Below are 18,356 nucleotides of genomic sequence, written 5' to 3' on the forward strand. Positions count from 1 at the left end.
CATGCCCTCATGAAGAAGGGGGAATGGACTGATTTGTTAGGCAGTTCGCTTTGAAGAAGCCAAATTTAGACTTCATGGGATTTGTAACCCGGGGGTTGGCTGGAGGGTGCAGGAAGCTGCAGCAAATACACACCTCAGCTACCTCGGGGCTAACCTGCAGCACAGCACCGCTCTTTGCCCCCCTCGACTTGCAGTCCGCTCGTGTGGTGCACAGGAGCAGCGTCCCTTTGTACCGGGGGAACAGTGACAGAGACATTTAGGCAAACGGCGGCTTGCAGCATCCTTAAAGCGAGAATCCGTGGCTGTATCTTTTGCCCACGGGAGGCAGAGCAGCTGGGATACCCCCCGCACCCACGGAGCGCCCTCCTCTCCCCGCAGGGCGCCGCACTGCTCGGCGGGGAGCCGGGCCCGACGACCCTCACCTGCGCCCGGGGGGACGGGCACTCCCGCAGCCGCCCATGCCATGGCCGCTGAGGCACCCGAAGGAAGCCGCGCTGCCCGGGGCCCGCCGGGCCCGGGCGTAGAACGGGGCGGAGGGGGCGGAGACAGTCGCTTCTGCCGGGTGAGGGAGCTGCGGCCGCCGCCTCCGCGCGGCGCGGCGGGAGCCCGGCCGGAGGGGCGGCGGCCCGCGCTGCAGGTATCGAGCGGGAACGGGGAGGCCGCGGAGAGCTGCCCGCCTCCGCCTGGCGGGGAGGGGGGCAGCCCGGCCCACGCGCTCCGGCGGTCCGGCGGGGCCGCCGGAAGCGCACCCGCGGCCCGCACCGCCCGGAGGCGACGCGGGACGGGACGAGAGGCGGCTGGGGCCGCGCTCCGCAGGCGGGCGGCCGAAGCGGCGCGTTGTCGGCTCGGCTCGGCTCGGCCTCACCGCACAGCTCCCGCCTGGCGTTCAAAACTTGCCGCGCTGGCCGAGGCGGCGGGGGGAGGAGGAGGAGGAGGAGGAGGAGGAAGCGGCGGCCCGGCTCCGAGCTGAGGTCAGACCCGCGCCTGCCGCCGCCGAGAGCGGGGCGGGACAAACAGTTGCCGCCTCCCCTCACCCCCCGCTTTCTCACCCCCGAAGGAGCGGGTCGCCGGACCGCTTCACTTTCTGGCATTAACGGGGAGGAGAGCCCCGCCCGCTCCCCGCCGCTCTGGCGAGCGGCCACGAGGAGCGCCGCACGCCAAACCCTTCGCGACGGAGGTACGGCTGACTGACTGACTGACTGCCTGCCTGCCTGCCTGCCTGCCTGCCTGCCTGCCTGACGGGGGTGACGGACTGGGGCGGGGCGGGGCTGATGATTGGCTGGCCGGGGCAGGGCGGTTGGTTGGCGGGAGCCGTCAGTGAGAGGCGGCCGCGGCGCGCGGTGGAGCGTTGCCGCCGCGCGGGCGGGCAGGGAAGGCAGGTCAGGGCGCGTTGTTAACGAGGTGCCGTCGCCCGGGCTCATTAGCCGCGCACGCGCCAGCCCCTCCCCTTCCCGCCTGCCCCCGCCAGGTCCGTGATGGGCTTTTCTGAGTGAAAAGTTAAGTTTTTCCAAGTGGCGCGTGGCCTTACCGAAAAGCCTGGCTTTTGTAACGGCTGCCCTCTCCCTCCCCCGTCCGCCGTGCAGGGGCGACATGGTGCTGAGCGCGGATCAGGTGAACCTGATCGGGCAGGTCTTCGAGTCCTACGTGCTGGAGCACCACCGGGACGACATCCTGGGCATCCTGAGGGAGGCGGACGAGGAGGCCCACTACCCCATCGTCGTCGACGCCTTGACACTCTTCGAGGCCAACATGGAGATCGGGGAGTATTTCAACGCCTTCCCCAGCGAGGTCCTGCCGGTTTTCGACAGCGCGCTGCGCCGGGCCGCCCTGGCAGCGCTGCAGGCCGCCACTGCCGCTGCCGCCACCCCTCCACAGCTCAGCATGAAGCAGAACCTCCATGCCAGGGTGTCGGGTGAGTGGTGGGGCAGGGCGGCAGCGAGGCGCCCCGGGGGCTTCTCCCCGTCAGTGTGGCCCAGTTCACTTATTCTGTAATGAGCTATTGGGCGTCAAGGGAAGGAGCATGGTTAATTCTTGCCATTCAAGTGTTTAAACCAATAGTGAACAGCTGGTGTTTATTAAACGGAAAAGGACACGTGGAGTTGTGTAGACCAACCTGGAAGAAAGCTGTGGCCATCCCTGATGGTGTGCCTGCAGTGGTTAGCATTTGTTGCGGGATCGGGACTTACACCAAAGCCTTTCTGTGGCAGAAAGATTCCTCAAATCAGCAGCTGGTCTTGCATTATTTCTGTTGTTAGCCAGAAGGCCTAAAGAAAACAAAAAAAGTTTTAGGGGAAGATAGGTAGTTCGTAGATTCTCTTGCAGGTTGACTGCCTTACCGTGTCAGTTGGCTTGTGGTCTCTATCGGCTCCACCCATCTACCAGAACAGGCAAAGATTAAATTTTGAGTTGTCTTCTAACAATTTAATCTGAAATTGTCAAATTTTATGCTTAACTAATTGTTATAAAATTACTTGTTACAAAATTGGAATGAACTGTTGGAAGGCATGATCGTTAATAGATTATTTTGTCCTTTTTTTCACTACCAATTGATATACCATTATTCTTTATTACTAGGAAGTTTTTAGTAGCTTTGAGGTATGGTAAGTGTGGAGTGCAGGTTCTGGGGTTCAAATGCCTATTTTGCTTGTTGTGGGGCACTGGGTCAGCGGTGGCACAGTCCCTTCTGGTCATTGCTGATGGTAACTATTTAGAGCTGTCTAGTCTGTGAAGTCAAGAGCTAGCGACCCGTGTTTCCCTCCCCTGCCCCGTGTTGGAGTGGTTTATGATCATTCTTTTGGCAGCTTCAACTTGGATGAATCACAGTTGTTAAATAGACCTGTCTTTTGTCCCAGTAAGTTCCATTAAAATATTGTCATTAAAATACATACATCAGAAATATAATTAGCCTGTGGCTCTCATAATGCTATTTTCTCCAGGTTTTTAAGGGGGGGATGGGGAAAGCTTGCTCCCTATTTAGGTGTAATGGTGGTTGTATACGACTGCTGAGTGTGTGGTGTAAAAGGATGGCCTCTGTGTTGTACTAAAATTTGAAATGTCAGGCATTTCCCTGTACCTATAAAAGCTGGAGTGAATTAAAACTTTCCCCCTAGTGTTCTAGGATGCATTTGCATCATTCGGGGCTTCAGCATGAAAACTGAATTATTTTTACTCCAAGTATGATTATTTTATAAGCTACCAGGAAGTATTAGAAGGAGTAAAGGGGCAAAAGATCGCTGCATGAGGAGTGGCGTCTTTAAGACGTTCCTGCTCCTATTATCAGGCTGTCGCTGGAGCTGCCCATTCCTTCCACAGTGATGTTTTTTCTGTATAGTCCCTAATCAACCTCAGGCAAATTTAGCCACGTTTGATCAAATAGTCATGCCTGACTAATCTGATAGCCTTCTATGATGGTGTGACTGGATGGATAGATGAGGGAAGAGCGGTAGATGTGGTCTACCTTGACTTCAGCAAGGCGTTCGACACGGTCTCCCACGGCATCCTCATAGGGAAGCTTAGGAAGAGTGGGTTAGATGAATGGACAGTAAGGTGGATAGAAAACTGGTTGCAAGACAGAGCTCAGAGGGTTGTGGTTAGGGGTGCAGAGTCTAGTTGGAGGTCAGTGATGAATGGTGTTCCCCAGGGGTCAGTACTGGGTCCAGTCCTGTTCAGTATATTCATCAACAACTTGGATGAGGGGATAGAGTGCACCCTCAGCAAGTTTGCTGATGATACAAAGCTGGGAGGGGTGGCTGACACACCAGAAGGCTGTGCCGCCATACAGAGAGACCTGGACAGGCTGGAGAGTTGGGCGGAGAGGAATCTTATGAAATTCAATAAGGGCAAGTGTAGGGTGCTGCACCTGGGGAGGAATAACCCAATGCAGCAGTACAGGTTGGGGGCTGACCTGCTGGAGAGCAGCTCTGTAGAAAGAGACCTGGGAGTCCTGGTGGACAACAGGATGACCATGAGCCAGCAATGTGCCCTGGTGGCCAAGAAGGCCAATGGCTTCCTGGGGTGCATCAAGAAGAGTGTGGCCAGCAGGTTGAGGGAGGTCATCCTTCCCCTCTACTCTGCCCTGGTGAGGCCACACCTGGAGTACTTGTCCAGTTCTGGGCTCCCCAGCTCAAGAAGGACAGGGAACTGCTGGAGAGGGTGCAGCATAGGGCTACCAAGATGATTAGGGGACTGGAACACCTCTCTTATGAAGAAAGACTGAGGGAATTTGGTCTCTTTAGTCTGGAAAAAAGACAGTTGAGGGGGGACCTGATCCATGCTTATAAATACTTAAAGGGTGGGTGCCAGGAGGATGGGGCCAGGCTCTTTTTGGTGGTGCCCAGTGACAGGACAAGAGGTAACGGGCACAAACTTGAGTATAGGAACCTCCACCTAAACACGAGGAGGAACTTCTTTACCTTAAGGGTGGTAGAGCACTGGAACAGGCTGCCCAGGGAGGTGGTGGAGTCTCCATCTCTGGAGACATTCAAAACCCACCTGGAAGCGTTCCTATGCAACCTGCTCTAAGGTGTCCCTGCTCTGGCAGGGGGGTTGGACTAGATGATCTCCAGAGGTCCCTTCCAACCCTATGATTCTATAAAAGCAGGTCTGACTGATCATTGATGGAAAAATGTAGTCGGCAGACTCGCAAATTACTCCATCACTAAACAGGAGGGAAACTGATGAAGAGCAGGGGGGTGGTTATCCTTGTGTGGTCCAGCTGGATCAAAAGAACATCATGTAGTTTGGTTTGTGTTCTGTACCATTAAAAGGCTGGCTGTTGAAGAAATGAAAGCAGTAAGCTAAATGATCTGTAGGCTTTTTTGCGCCCAAATTTCCCCATGATACTGTTACTTTTTAAGTGGATGCTGGGTTCTGATTACCTTCAGGATTGTTGTCTTGGAGTGCACCTTCCCATTTCCATGTCAAATGGGAATGAGGAGAAGGTGGTGCACTCTTCTTGGTGGGAGTGGCAGGCACCTACCCAGAGTGGGGCTGAGGGCACCTGCATGTCAGGCTTGGATTGAAGTGAGGAAAAGTGCTTTTGCTTATGCTAGGTATAAGAATGCAATCTTAGCATGCTTATACCAATATGGACAGAGCATCTAGGACTTCAAAGAAGGACTGAAGGAGTGTCAATATGCAGTGATTAATATGGATGATTACCCTGGGTTCACTGAAGAAAGTAAAAGATTAAGTTCTTTATCTGAATTTTAGCAGTAGGAAATTGATTGTATAACTAACTTCTTTTGCTACGAATCTATTAAAAGATTTTTCCTTACTGACTGTTAGCCTGAGCACCACTGTGTCTGGTACTGATGACCAAGCTGCTTCTAATAGTTCAGTTTTACACATTATTATTAATATAGTAAAGCTGATTCAAGGAGGCATATACTTAATAAAGAGTTTGTCGAGCAGTCTAATATGATCAGAATGAAGGCTCTTTTTTTCCCCATCCAGACTCTTGTCTCTTCAGTATTCACAGAGATGATTATATCATATACCCTGACAACGGTGCTGCAGCTCTCTCTAGTGTAAGATGTGTTGTATTTTGCAAAGGTTGTTGAGCTTTTTTATATTTTATTCTTTTACCTTTTTAAATTGGCTTAATATTTATGTAAACAAAAGCAAAAGGTCAAACACTTTGCTTAAAAGCATCAAAACAGAATGTTTCAGCATGTCTGAAACAAAGCATTTGATTTTGAAAACACTGAAATAAATATATGATGTCTTTATTTAGCAGCCAGAGCTACTAAGAAAATTTGACCTAAATGCACAAATAGTTTTGATCCCCTTAGAAACATCATTTTCCATTAGATTTATTATTTTACATCTCTGTTTCCTAGCTCTATTTTGGAAGTAAAACTAAGAAATTATTTTAAGAGCAAGTAATTTCTTTTTAAGTTGATCATTATTAGTATCTTGTAGTTCATATACTAACTTCTGAAGAGCCAATATTTTGATGCTATCATCAGGTGTGCGTTTCAGAGACCATTTATTTTTATAAAGACTTTGTAGGCTGTTGAAGTAGATTAATCTTCTTGAGGATTTCAGCCGCTGTGGTGCAAAGTGATGGCCACATGGGTGAATGCCGGAGCAGGATCAGTAAACCACAGAACTGGCTGTTGGGGTGGAATTAAAGGAGAGCAAATGCCACAAAAATGTTCTGTCGTTATTCATTTGAACATGCAAGTGCATTTGCTTTGGTTGTGTTCATAACCCCTTTATATTCTTTTTATGCCATCTTCCTTGTGCCTGAGGTTTACTGGCATGCAATGTGGATTTAAGGTCAAATGCTCACAAGCTATGAATTTTAAATTTGCTTAGACTTGACAATTCACACTAGATCAGGAGTTACACTTGTTTAAATGTGGGAATAACATTGAACCACAATTAAGTAGCATAACTAAAATTTTGTAATCCAGATAAACCAGTTGTGGAATAAATGGCATTTGCCAAAAGATCTTTTAAATTAAATAGATGTGAGACCATCAGGAGCTATTTCCATGAATGGAAACTGCTTATGACTATTCAGCCCTGGGCAAGACCAGGAGAGTAAAATGGCAATGTTTTTTGTTACTGCTCAGTGTCTGATGTTTTTCACTATCTGAGGCCAGTGAATCAGACTTAGGGTACAACAGATGAGTTGTTGAATCACATTTATGAAAATGTAATAACAATGGCTACTGTTAATGTCTGGCATTTTTTCTGGTCTTTCTGTTTAACTGTAAGCAACTGTAACTGTAACATTGTAAGTCTATGTTTTATATGCATAGCCTTATGCTGCACATAATTTTGTTTAACAGGTTTGCCTGTTTGCCCAGAGCTGACTCGAGAGCACATTCCTAAAACCAGGGATGTGGGTCACTTTTTGTCTGTTACTGGGACGGTCATACGTACCAGTTTGGTGAAAGTTTTGGAGTTTGAACGGAGTTATATCTGCAATAAGTGCAAGCATGTGTTTGTCGTCAAGGCTGACTTTGAACAGTACTATGCATTCTGTCGTCCATCAACCTGTCTTAATGAAGAAGGCTGCAACTCAACCAAGTTCACGTGTCTTTCTGGAACAACCTCTTCGACCTGCTGCAGAGACTATCAAGAAATCAAAATTCAGGAACAGGTAAAAAAAAAAAAAAAAAAAAAAAGATGGAGAAAAAAGGGAGGGTATTAAGTTGTGGATGTTTCAAGTATGAAAAGGATTAACTTACTCAAGAAGGCACTTGGAGACTTAATTTCCTGCTGGAATAAGGTAACTCCGCTAATTTTAGTGAAACTGCTCATGCTTACATCAGAATTAAGTTGTTGATCAGACTTCCATTATTAGGTAACTCCATTCCAGATCATACAAACCACCTGGGACAGTGCATAGGTTAAATTTCCATGCTAAATCCTTGTAACACCAAGTTTGAGTTGTTTCTCTAAGGACTACAGCTAGCCCAGGGGTGGCCAAGGCCAGCTTTAGTGGTGCAGTATGGTCAATACATAGTGTCTGCAAATGTCTTTTCCCTTCAGCCAATACTGAATTCAACAACTATTGAATATGTACTTCTCACAGAATTTGCATTTGATTTTTCTGAAGGTCGTCCTGGGTGGAAGTACAGCTAAGCTGGAGGAGTAAGGAACTATTGGGCCTCTTTTTACAGTAGCACATAACTAAGACAAAACTGGCACAAGAAAATCTACACTGTATGAAAATTGAGAATAACTAGGGTATATTGCAGGCAATGTTTCTGTGTTTATTTCTGTGTTCAGTGTCTTTTTCATAAATGTTTTCTAAGATCTCTTCAGTTGTTTCAGGCTTTTGATTTTATAAATTAAGAGGATAAGGGTGCCAATCTACATGCAATATGTATGAAAACAGAAATGCATGAAATTAGAAATGAAGCTCTTTAAAGTTCGGAATAGCAAAAAAGTAAGGGAATAAAACTATTTCTAGGAAATAAGCCTATGCTGCATGTTTATATTATGATTGTTTCTGACATATGGTTTCTATAACATTTTTTTTTGTTTTACTGTGTGACATACAGATTTCTGTGATGGGAAGGATTTTCAGCAGCATGGGCTTATTAAACACAGTAAGGTTAAACCAGGAATTAATTGCACTCATGTTTCCTATTGAGCTCCGCAAGTAACTTTGTATGTGCCACCAGTACTGACAGTGATGTGAACAGCCTGTGGCCATTTAGATAATACACACGGGTGAATTAACCTTGCTAGGCACTAGAGAGTGAATAAATCTAGAATTCTAGCACATATGACCTGTGCTGCAGAATGAAAGGTGCTTCTGATTGTTGTTCTTGTGTCCTGGATATTCTAAAATCTATTGCAAGCTTTAAGTGTAAACGGAAAGATTGGTGGTTGGAAATAGACTGTGACAAGATTGCATATACTTTGCCCTGGAGAAAAGAAAAAGAATTACAGGAGTTACTGGCACATTTGTCAATATAGATTTGGCTGGTTGTATGCGATGTGTTTTTTCCTGTTGTTGATTTAAACCTTGACATCTAGGTGTCACAACCTGTCAAATTATGGTTAAATATCAGAAAAATATAGAGAATAATCTTTCAGTATATACTTCAGTGAAGGGTTATCTAACCCGTGGACATGCTTCAGTACCTAAAGTAAACTTTGCATATTGAAGAAGTACCTAAAATTATCTCAAATTATTAAAAAAACCCCAACCAACAGCTCTTTCAAATGACCACTTTTAGTGAGCTTTCTTCAGCAAGATATTGAAATCACATACCACCTCCCAGATCGAGCACCTTCTTCTAATTTAAGATCCAATCCCATTTCTATTAATATCAGCATTAAACTTCCATTATTAAGTTCATGGCAGCAGTGGCATGTTTACTGTGTAAGTTTTGTGAGAAAAAGCAAGGGCTGACCTCAGTTCCAGGAAAAGAAGGTAGGTCCTCTAAGCCAGAGCATCTATAAATGGCTTTTGAAGGGTGCTGCTCTTAAGAAGTGCTTTTTTTTCCTGTCCCCAAGGTTCAAAGATTGTCTGTTGGAAGCATCCCTCGTTGCATGGTGGTTGTTCTAGAAGATGACTTAGTGGACAGTTGCAAGTCTGGTGAGGATACAGCATGTATTGCATATGTTTGTACCACAAGCATTTTTATTTTTTCCATTTGAGATGAATCTTTCCCAAGTAGGCTGTTCCCAAGCTGAGGGCTTGTTGAATGAGATACGTTCATCTGTCATGTTGCTGGTTCAGCTTGGACGTTAGCATGGCAGCTGAAGACTATTCTAGGAAATGTCATACATTCCCATGTTACATCTTGACTGTTTGACACACCAGTTTCAATAAGCAATGTGTTGTGACATACAGAAAGTATATTAAATCTTGTTAGTGTGGGAACACCAGACCTCTTGAGGAAATTGGTCCACACCATCACACAGCATGTGCTGCCCCTCTGTAGATTCAGAGAGCTAGGTAACCTGACCTCCTATCTAAGGAGTGCTGGAAAAAAGGAGGAAAATAAGTGGAAAAAGCTACTTGGCATTTGAAAAGGAAGCTAATTGGCAGGAGGATGTATGAAGAATGGACTAAAAATTCTCAGATAGGCACATTCCCCCAAAGGAGGTAATTTCTGATTGTACTTTCTCAGAAGAACACTGCGGCCAGAATGTTAACGAGTGATTCTGGAATTCACAGAATCACAGAATTTTCAGAGTTGGAAGGGACCTCTAGAGATCATCTAGTCCAACTCCCCTGCTAAAGCAGGATTGCCCAGAGCACATTACTCAGGACTGCATCCAGGCGGGTCTTGAAAAGCTCCAGAGAAGGGGACTCCACCACCTCCCTGGGCAGCCTATTCATCACAAAAGTTACCAGAAGTTAAATAAGTTTTGACTAAATTTTTTTGTGTAGTAAATCTAATTGAAAGAAGAGCTTCTGCAGTTTACCATGAATTCCTCTTTGCTAAGGAAGGAAATGAGCAGAGGTATATCTTTAAGAATTCACCTACCTTAAACAGAAGTAGAAAGACATAGCAACTTCCTACCACAGACATAAGCAATTTACCTAATGTTTGTTTTAGACTTCCAGTAACTGAGGGAGGTTTGGGTTTTGTTGTTGTTTTTTTTTTTTAACTTTATTAATGGTAACACAAGATCTCAATGGCATTATTATGCATTGCAGTTGACATATCTGCATGTCTCAGGTCAGATGTTACTTTACTAATTTTTGTTGTCACCACCAGGAGATGACATCACAGTGTATGGAGTGGTAATGCAGAGGTGGAAACCTTTCCATGAGGGTGTACGCTGTGACTTGGAGCTTGTTTTGAAAGCCAACTACATTAAAGTAAACAATGAGCAGCTAGCAGGGGTTGTAATTGATGAAGAAGTCCGCAAAGAATTTGAAGACTTCTGGGAAACACATAGGAATGATCCCTTAGCAGGTTAGTAGTTGAAAGCTTTTAAGTAGAACACATGTTCAGTTATAGAGGAAATCAGGAAATCAGTGACTGAACACATTTGTCCCCCATTATCCTGTCCCACCACCCAGTCCTCCAAAAATATGTTTTTTCCAGAACAGGAATATGAAATTCTTACTTCAATATTACCAGGGAAAAAAGTACCACAGATACTGCATTGATCTTCCTTCTTTTGAGTTTTCTAGCCAAGTGTTTTGTGGAACATTTATTAACAAGAAATGAGAAACAATATAAGTTCAGGGAAAAAACGAAGTGTTTATAATCAAGAAAGGAAAAGTATACCTCTTAGAAGAAATGGTGCAGACCAGATCTGCTTTTGGTCAGCATAGCTGTTGACTCTGGGGTGAGGGATGTGACTCACTGTCTCTGCGTCCCAAATTAAGCTGTGAATCTTTACTACAGAGCTTAGCACATCTCATCTTTAACCTAACTCTTGGATGCCTAGACCTGTGATTTAAATGCTGTGGAGCCTCCTGGCACACATGGAGAGAGTTTCCCATTTCACAGTGGCTTCTAGAACAGCCAGAGTGTTTAGTACACTGGCTTCTAAACTTACCGTGGTCTGCAGTCAGCCACCTAGGAATTGGCAAGAGTTGTGTCTGGAACTCTGTCCCTCTCCATAATCTGAGTGCCTCCTCCTGAACCGCAGGGAACCACAATGGACTTTTAGGATCTCTGTCACTGAACTGTCTCAGGCAAACACTCTGTCTTTTAAAACCCTGAAAAGGTCTTAGTCTTTCTTCTTAAAAGACAAACAGGAGGAAAGGCAGGTGGGAAAGTTGCTCATGTCAGCTTAAAAATTAGAGCGCTCACATAAGAAATTGGAGATCTTGTCAATGGCAAAGATTCTTCAGAACTGCGTTTCCTGGAAAGCAATGTAATTGCTAACCTCCTGCTGTTTGGAACGAGAACATTTCTTCCCCTTGCTGTTTGGAATGAGAACATTTCTTATCACCCTGGTTAGAACTGTTCCGAAAGTAATTCAGGATCCTTTTTGAAGATCCCATTTAATCTTTCATTCTCCAGACAACTTTTGGAAGCCTGCAGGGAGCAACGTGGTTTTATGCAATATTACCCATTTAGAACAAATAAATTAATACTAAGTGGCTACAAGAAAAATGGGGTGGAAATTAGAAGGACCCTGACTGCCTAAGATGTCTGTTTCAGTCCGTTTGTCTGAATCTGAGTCCCCTTAGGTGAGGGCAGGGGTCAAATTTGACTAACGAGTCTAAGGTATAAGCCATTTCACAACAGGATGTACGTACATTTACTGTTTCTCAAGAGATAATGGTGGTTACTACTGCATTTTATGTCAGTCAATTCCTGATGCTGTGTATTTACTGTCTTGACAAAGTCTACCATGGCAGGCCTCTGAGAGAATTTATGCAGGTGACTTTATGTTTTCTGGATACTATCTAGGAAGAAGGACAACTGCTGCTTAGTACTGACAAGGCAAATGAATCTGAAGGCAAATAAAGACAACTGTGGAATTAAATCTTGAGTTATGCTATGGCTGACCAAAGGTTTTAAAATTTTGGTTTTGGACAAAAATGTGTTAATTCCCTCAGAAGACCTCCACAAGAAACATATGTACCTCAAGTCATCTATTAGGTGCTTACATATTTTGCCAGTACCATGTACTTGCATCTAAATTTGATCCGTCTGTTTTATTCCCTAGCAATGGGAGTAATGTATGGCATTAAACCTCTGATCCCTTATGTGCTGTTAGTGTCAGAATCTCAAGAGGCAGAATTAATTCTGTTACACACCTTGCAAGCCAACAACATTACCATAGCAGATTGAAATACTCTGTTGCTGGAAAGAGACTATGGTAGGGAGGAGGAGAGGGACCTTTGGCACAGAAGTGTCAAAGGAGAAGGAGATTCAAGACAAAGATGAGAAAATGAGCCATGGTGCACAGGTTTAGGGCAAAATACTTTTGTGTGTTAGATGTTTTCTTAGTTCTCTTAAATGTGCAACACACCAGTCTTCAAGTGGATATTTTGAAGTCTGGACACTTTTAAGTTTTACTCTTCATAGCCCCTACACTTTTATCTGTGAAACAAAAGAACTTGCGTGATGGCATTTCCTTAATGCCTTTTTTCATTATATCCAGATCATACATTCCTTAAATTGTGATAGGATTGGCTTTGCTGCTTGTGACTGTGGAAGACTTAACTTCTTTATAGTGAAGGAAGTTTGGATCAAACAACTGCTTTGGGTCCCATTTAAAAAAAATAATAATGAAAAAAAATCTCCTCCTTGCCCTGTTCCTCGTGTTCGGGAAGCAGACCCAAATGATTTGTGAGTGGACATAGGACAATTATTTGTCAGTGTATATAGGACTTTAAGTGTACATAGGAGTCCATGGGAAACCAAGTTTTACTCTTAGGGCAGTGCTGAGTGCCATTTTTTCCTCCTGTTCTAGGGAGGAATGAAATTTTGGCTAGCTTATGTCCTCAAGTTTTTGGATTGTACCTGGTGAAGTTGGCTGTAGCCATGGTGCTTGCTGGTGGTGTACAGAGGACTGATGCTACTGGAACTCGAATCAGAGGTTAGTATTGTTTCTTATAGCATCACATTCTTTCTAACAGTTGTTCCCATCCCTGTCTTCACCCCCATCCCTCCCCGCTCCAAAATCAAACCAGTAAGGTTTCGGAAGCATAACGATCCCATTTTCTTGAGTGAGAGCAATTTTTGATTAATGCTAAGTATTCTTCAGGAATCTCAGACAAATAAAGTGGGTGTCTAGACTTCCTCTTTTTATTTTAATTTTTCCTAAATAAAACCCACTAAAAGCAGGTGTTCAGGATTCCATTAGGTAGAATATTAAAGGCAGTTGTTTTAGATAAAACATAAACTCACTTTTTATTGTTTAAGTGACGTTTTGAAATTATTTCTAGTAGAATATTCCCAGCAGCATTTGGCATCAAATGATGGAATATTAATGTTTCCTTAATGCAGATGACTATAGTACATTGAAAGGAAAAATTAAAGTATTCATTTTACTTCCTAATGCCAGACTTTTCCATCTGTGATTGTCAGCACATCTCGCTTAGTTCTGTTACTGTAAGTTATCTGCCTGCTGATTCTCCTTCTGTTGTTATTAGATGGCAAATACGCCATGTGCCAGGTGGTACGCAGGTCATAATCTATGTAGGTCATAATAATTCTAAAATAATATGTGTGTATGTACAAATACAGGATTTCCTTAATGTTCCACCAGCTAAATAAGGTTATAGGCTTTATATTTGAAGCTGTATTAATGTTTTGTAGAAGACAATGAAATAATTGTAGAACACGTTAGTGAGATTGTAGTAGTCAAATTATTTACTTTTGTAATTGCATTGTTTTGATATTACTAAATTGTGTAACTGTTGGCAGTGTAACAGAATTAGTTAAGAAAAACAACCTGCTGATTTTATTAGTCCTTTTCACAATAATTTAAGTAACTGAATAGTGGAATGATAACAACCCTGTTATCCTTCCGTTTCATGTTCAAGTGTGAGTTGAGTATTCTAAAATGTAAGAACTCACTTTAGGGAAAGTGTGTCAAATGCCTGCTAATACTTTTAAAATATTTCATTGTAAATATTTGGTTTTGGTGCAGCAATATGACTGGATGCTTTCATTAAACAGAATATTTATCACACCAAATAAATAGTGCAGTCTTAAACAGAATTATAGATAATTACATGTATGTAGTACTAAATGTTAGGTGAATAATAAGAAGTACTGTTTAATGCAGAGCATTTTGTGCATATCTTTCTCTGTATATGAACCGTCTACTCCTACGTCAATGTTTTCCCTCAAGGTGAATCGCATCTTTTGTTGGTTGGAGACCCAGGTACGGGGAAATCTCAGTTTCTCAAGTATGCAGTAAAGATTATACCACGGTCTGTGCTTACTGCAGGAATTGGATCTACAAGTGCAGGTATGTGCTTCCTCAGCTGGAATGCTTTACTTTTTTTGCTGGAGTATATTTACATAGAGGCCTTCTACGTAGATGAACATATGTGCTTATGTTATATGAGCACAGTTGAAGCAAAGAACTGCTGTGGAGGCATATGAGGCCTAACATGACTCTCTGCAGAAAGGCAGTCCTGCCCTTTCTTCTGTATCAATGGAGCAGTGTGATGAGCTTCGAACAGGGATTCTTACAAACCTCATCCAGAGGCATCTCTCACTGTTTTGCTAGCAGAGGATGATCTGGACCTGTATTTTTAGTGTTCTTCCTAGCTATGACAAATTTGACATCTTTCCAGAGCTCACACAGTGTGATGGGCTAGCATCAATTGCTTTCTCCTGAACAGACACTCTCCTCTCTTCTCTTCTTTTATATGTTCTGGCTGGGTGCCAGATTGATTTCTGCTTACTTTCTGGAAGTTCACCCCTGTGCTGAGGAATTATTTCTGACTCATAAAGATGGTTTCAAGATGGTTTTGGAGTTGTTTTTTTTTCATTTCCTTTTTTTTTTTTTTTCATTTGTTAAATTTAGGTATGTCCCAGCTGGCTCTGAATGCCAGGTATCTTTACAAACTCTTCTGGGGACAATGTGCAGGGTCAGATTACTTCTGCAAATTATTTTATTTGAGCAAATGACTGTATTACTAGTACATTCAAAATCACAAAATAGTTAGGGATACACCACAGTGTCTCAGCTAGCCTGTGAAACTTGAATGTTTCTCAGATAGTGCTGTTTTTCATTTTATGCCTGGGAAACACCATTATTTCTACATGGGAAAACCAGAAAATAACTCTTTTCCCGTTCTGTAGCTATGTGTATGTGTGTGTACTGGGTCTCCCATAGCTGTGGATGTGGAACACGATGTTGAACATATACACTTTTGTGTGCAGGGAACTTGTTATGAAACACATATGCCTCTGGTTTTCCATTCAAACTGTTGACAAATAGGTCTGGAGAGAAGCCAGAGAGAACATTTTGGCTCAGCATAACCTTTTCTCCAGCCTTTGTTCTGTGTTAAGAACTGAGAACAGGCTGGGTAATTTAAATTTTGCTAGGGGACTGACAGTGACCTGGAGTGAAATTTTGCCATGCATTTCAATGTGACCTTGCCCACTTTTGTCAGTAATAATCTCCCCATGTCAGCTGCTCTTGGCCTCTGATGTTACTGTTGTCTTCCTCACCACATCCCCCTCCTGTGCTTCATTTTCTGTATGATCTGGTTTCCAGCTCAGCCATGATATTTAGGTTCAAAGACATTTCCCTGAAAACCAATATTGCAGTTTACAAGCTTACTGTGGTATGTGTGCCATAAAATCAGCTGTAATGATGTGTGGAGATGGAGTTTCACCTTGTGAAAGGATTGGTTTGGGTCTTTGGATCTTCTACCTTTCACTTAAAATACTCCTTATATTTTAAAAAGCTTCTCCCTCTCCTTGCCCCCTCTGCTTCTTCCTGAAATCTGAGAGCAGGTGCACCAAATTTCCACTTTAAAATTCTTTAGTACCCTTATCACAAGCGAAACCTGAGTCCCTAGCAAATCTTACTAACTCTAGTTTAATTTCAGGGAACTTTTTCATGGCTAGAACCATTGGACTGAAACATTAATTTCTAGCCCAGGAGTTTGGATGTAGTTTGAATTATTTTCTTTGCCTTCCCTGTGCAAGGGCTGTCTTACTTATGAATATATCTATAACTGTACCTAACATTGATTTTGTCAACTTGCTCTTCGTGCAGAGGCTCCAAATGATGACTTTAGAGAACTTTTTAAATTGTTTTACGTTCCTTGTCGTAATTTCACACTTCAAATTACCAGTTTCTACTTTCCCATGAGAGGAGAGTCCTAATACACATTTTTCCCTCCAGGGTACAAAGACTAAACCAGTAAATTCTACTTTAAGCTAGCTCCTTACTTTATATAAAAAGCAGTCTGGATTGCAGTTTAATTGCTGACTCTGGGATTACTGTCTGCATAGGCCAAAAGACACACCTGAGATTGTGTAAACCCTGGAGAAGTACTAAAAGCCATATTACATTTGGATTCCTCTTTTAGAGAAAACTGCTGATATCTAACCCACCTTTGGTAAGATCTTGTGCATTAACATGTCTTGTACCCTTTACGCACCCCATAGTGGTTTAGGACACGAGCTATTTGTCAACTGTAGAATTAGAATTCTGCTTCCAAAACTGTCTGTCATGTCAGTTTTCTCTGGTTTTCTGTACAAGCATTTATTGGTACCAGGACAGCCTGTTAGATCATTAACATTCTCCTTGTGCCAAAATTCCCTTTCTTTCCTGCTTTACCTTAGGTATCATGTGCTTTATCCACTATGATCCCTTGGGGCCCTGCGGTGTCATGTGCCTGCTGCACCCCATTACCCCATCTGGACCTAACTGGAATTGCCTCGCAGAATTTCAGAAAACAGCAACCTAACTCCGCAGCTTGATTTGCTGTTGTGCCTCTGCTCTTTCAGTCAGGTTCCTGCCTCCCCCAGTGCTTTTTAAACAAAGTCTGTGCTTCATCAGATGGGTTTTGCCTGATTCAGAAAGTTTGACCCAGGCTAACACTCTGCTTTCTTGTTCTAGTGAATCGGTATGGAAGATCTTCATCCTTCTTATCTCACCAACAGGCTCAAGTCAACTGCTTGTTGCAAACAGTCCTTACAAATGACCAGTAATTTATTCTCTGTTGTGGGTAAAAACAGAACTTTACCTCCACTCTCTAGATAGCATTTCTGAGTTTACTTCTTTTATTAGGTTGCTTTTCTTGTGAACACTTAGTAGAGATTTCCTGTTGAGAGTTCTCTGCAAGTTTATGACTTTTATGAGGAACTGGGGCTTGTTCCTCCCAAATCTCTTTAGTGAAAGTTGGCAGCCAGAAGGCCAACCCACATTCAACAACTCAGTGGCAAAAATTTCTTTGACCACTATAGGACTTTCTGATTTGTAAATAAAAGACAGGGGAACCATCTGCCCTACTGTCTGGTTCTGTCTACACAGTGTTTAGTTTTTGTAAAGGCCTGGTTCATTCTCCCCCTAGCCTCTCATCTGAAAATTAGAGTCATTCAGGTACCTTTAATTTTTATAAATTGGTACATAGTTTTCCAGAAAAAAAAAAAGAGACTTAGTGAGGTTTAACAAATACTCTCTGTTTGTTCCCACCTTACCACTGAGTTTAACCAACTGTTTTGCAGTCCCCAGAGCCATAGTGCTGCTTGTGCATAATTGGATGAGATAATCACTAGTAAGAAAATATTTCATTTTCTTGAGCTTTCATTTTCTGGAGCTTGAGATCTACAGCAATTGATTGAGTGGTGTGTTTGAGTCCATAGGGACAGGAACCAAAACATGCCTGCTGCTAGTGGGTCTGGAACTTGTAGACATCGGGGCCAGAGTCATTCTGCTGCTACCTGGTGCGTACTTGGCTGTTCACATTTCTGCAAAGTTTTGTTTGGTGTTGTGTCCCTCCGCAGATGGACTGCTTAAAGAATTTTGTGAACTGTATTTAGAACAGCCTGCCTAAAAATCTGGGAGACTATCAACTGTTTCTCCAGCTCCCCAGTTCTGTACAATATGCCTTCCTGAGCTGTATGAAATGCAGCCTTCTGGCCTCTCCCCTTACAGCCTCTACTGAGCCTTGAGAGTACTGCCTTTTTGCTGACATTTTGCAATGTCTAACATTGTCCATAAAATGCTGTTGGCATGATGCTACTATGTTTTTTTTCTTTTCATTGAAGGCAACTAACTCAAGGGGAAACCACCATTCTCTTTTTTCATAGTAAGCCTCCCCCTGCTAGGCAGGCTTCAGGTCTCTCTTCTGATCCGTTAGACACCAGTTCAAATTGGCTGACATGAGCCACCCAGCTATGGTTATGAATAAAGAACATGGTGTTAGCATCCTGAGGTACGCAAGACACTGAAACTGGAGACATTTTTCCCTGTTTGTAGATCCCCTA

General features: G+C 43.4%; 1 protein-coding gene across 1 annotated transcript in view; it reads left to right on the forward strand.

Moving 5' to 3' along the window:
* Nucleotides 1-1,590: 1,590 nt before the first annotated feature.
* The window catches only part of MCM9 (minichromosome maintenance 9 homologous recombination repair factor), a gene marked incomplete at both ends in the record, with an annotated part of 47,067 nt that continues 30,301 nt past the window's right edge, over nt 1,591-18,356 (forward strand). Inside the window, 6 exon segments of the mRNA XM_082481904.1 lie at nt 1,591-1,912; nt 6,801-7,114; nt 8,986-9,067; nt 10,200-10,402; nt 12,870-12,990; nt 14,251-14,370. Of these exon segments, the coding sequence (XP_082338030.1) occupies nt 1,591-1,912; nt 6,801-7,114; nt 8,986-9,067; nt 10,200-10,402; nt 12,870-12,990; nt 14,251-14,370 (1,162 nt within the window).

The sequence above is a fragment of the Vanellus vanellus genome (genome assembly GCF_965231255.1).
Source record: "Vanellus vanellus genome assembly, chromosome: 3".
NCBI classification, from domain to species: Eukaryota; Metazoa; Chordata; class Aves; order Charadriiformes; family Charadriidae; genus Vanellus; species Vanellus vanellus.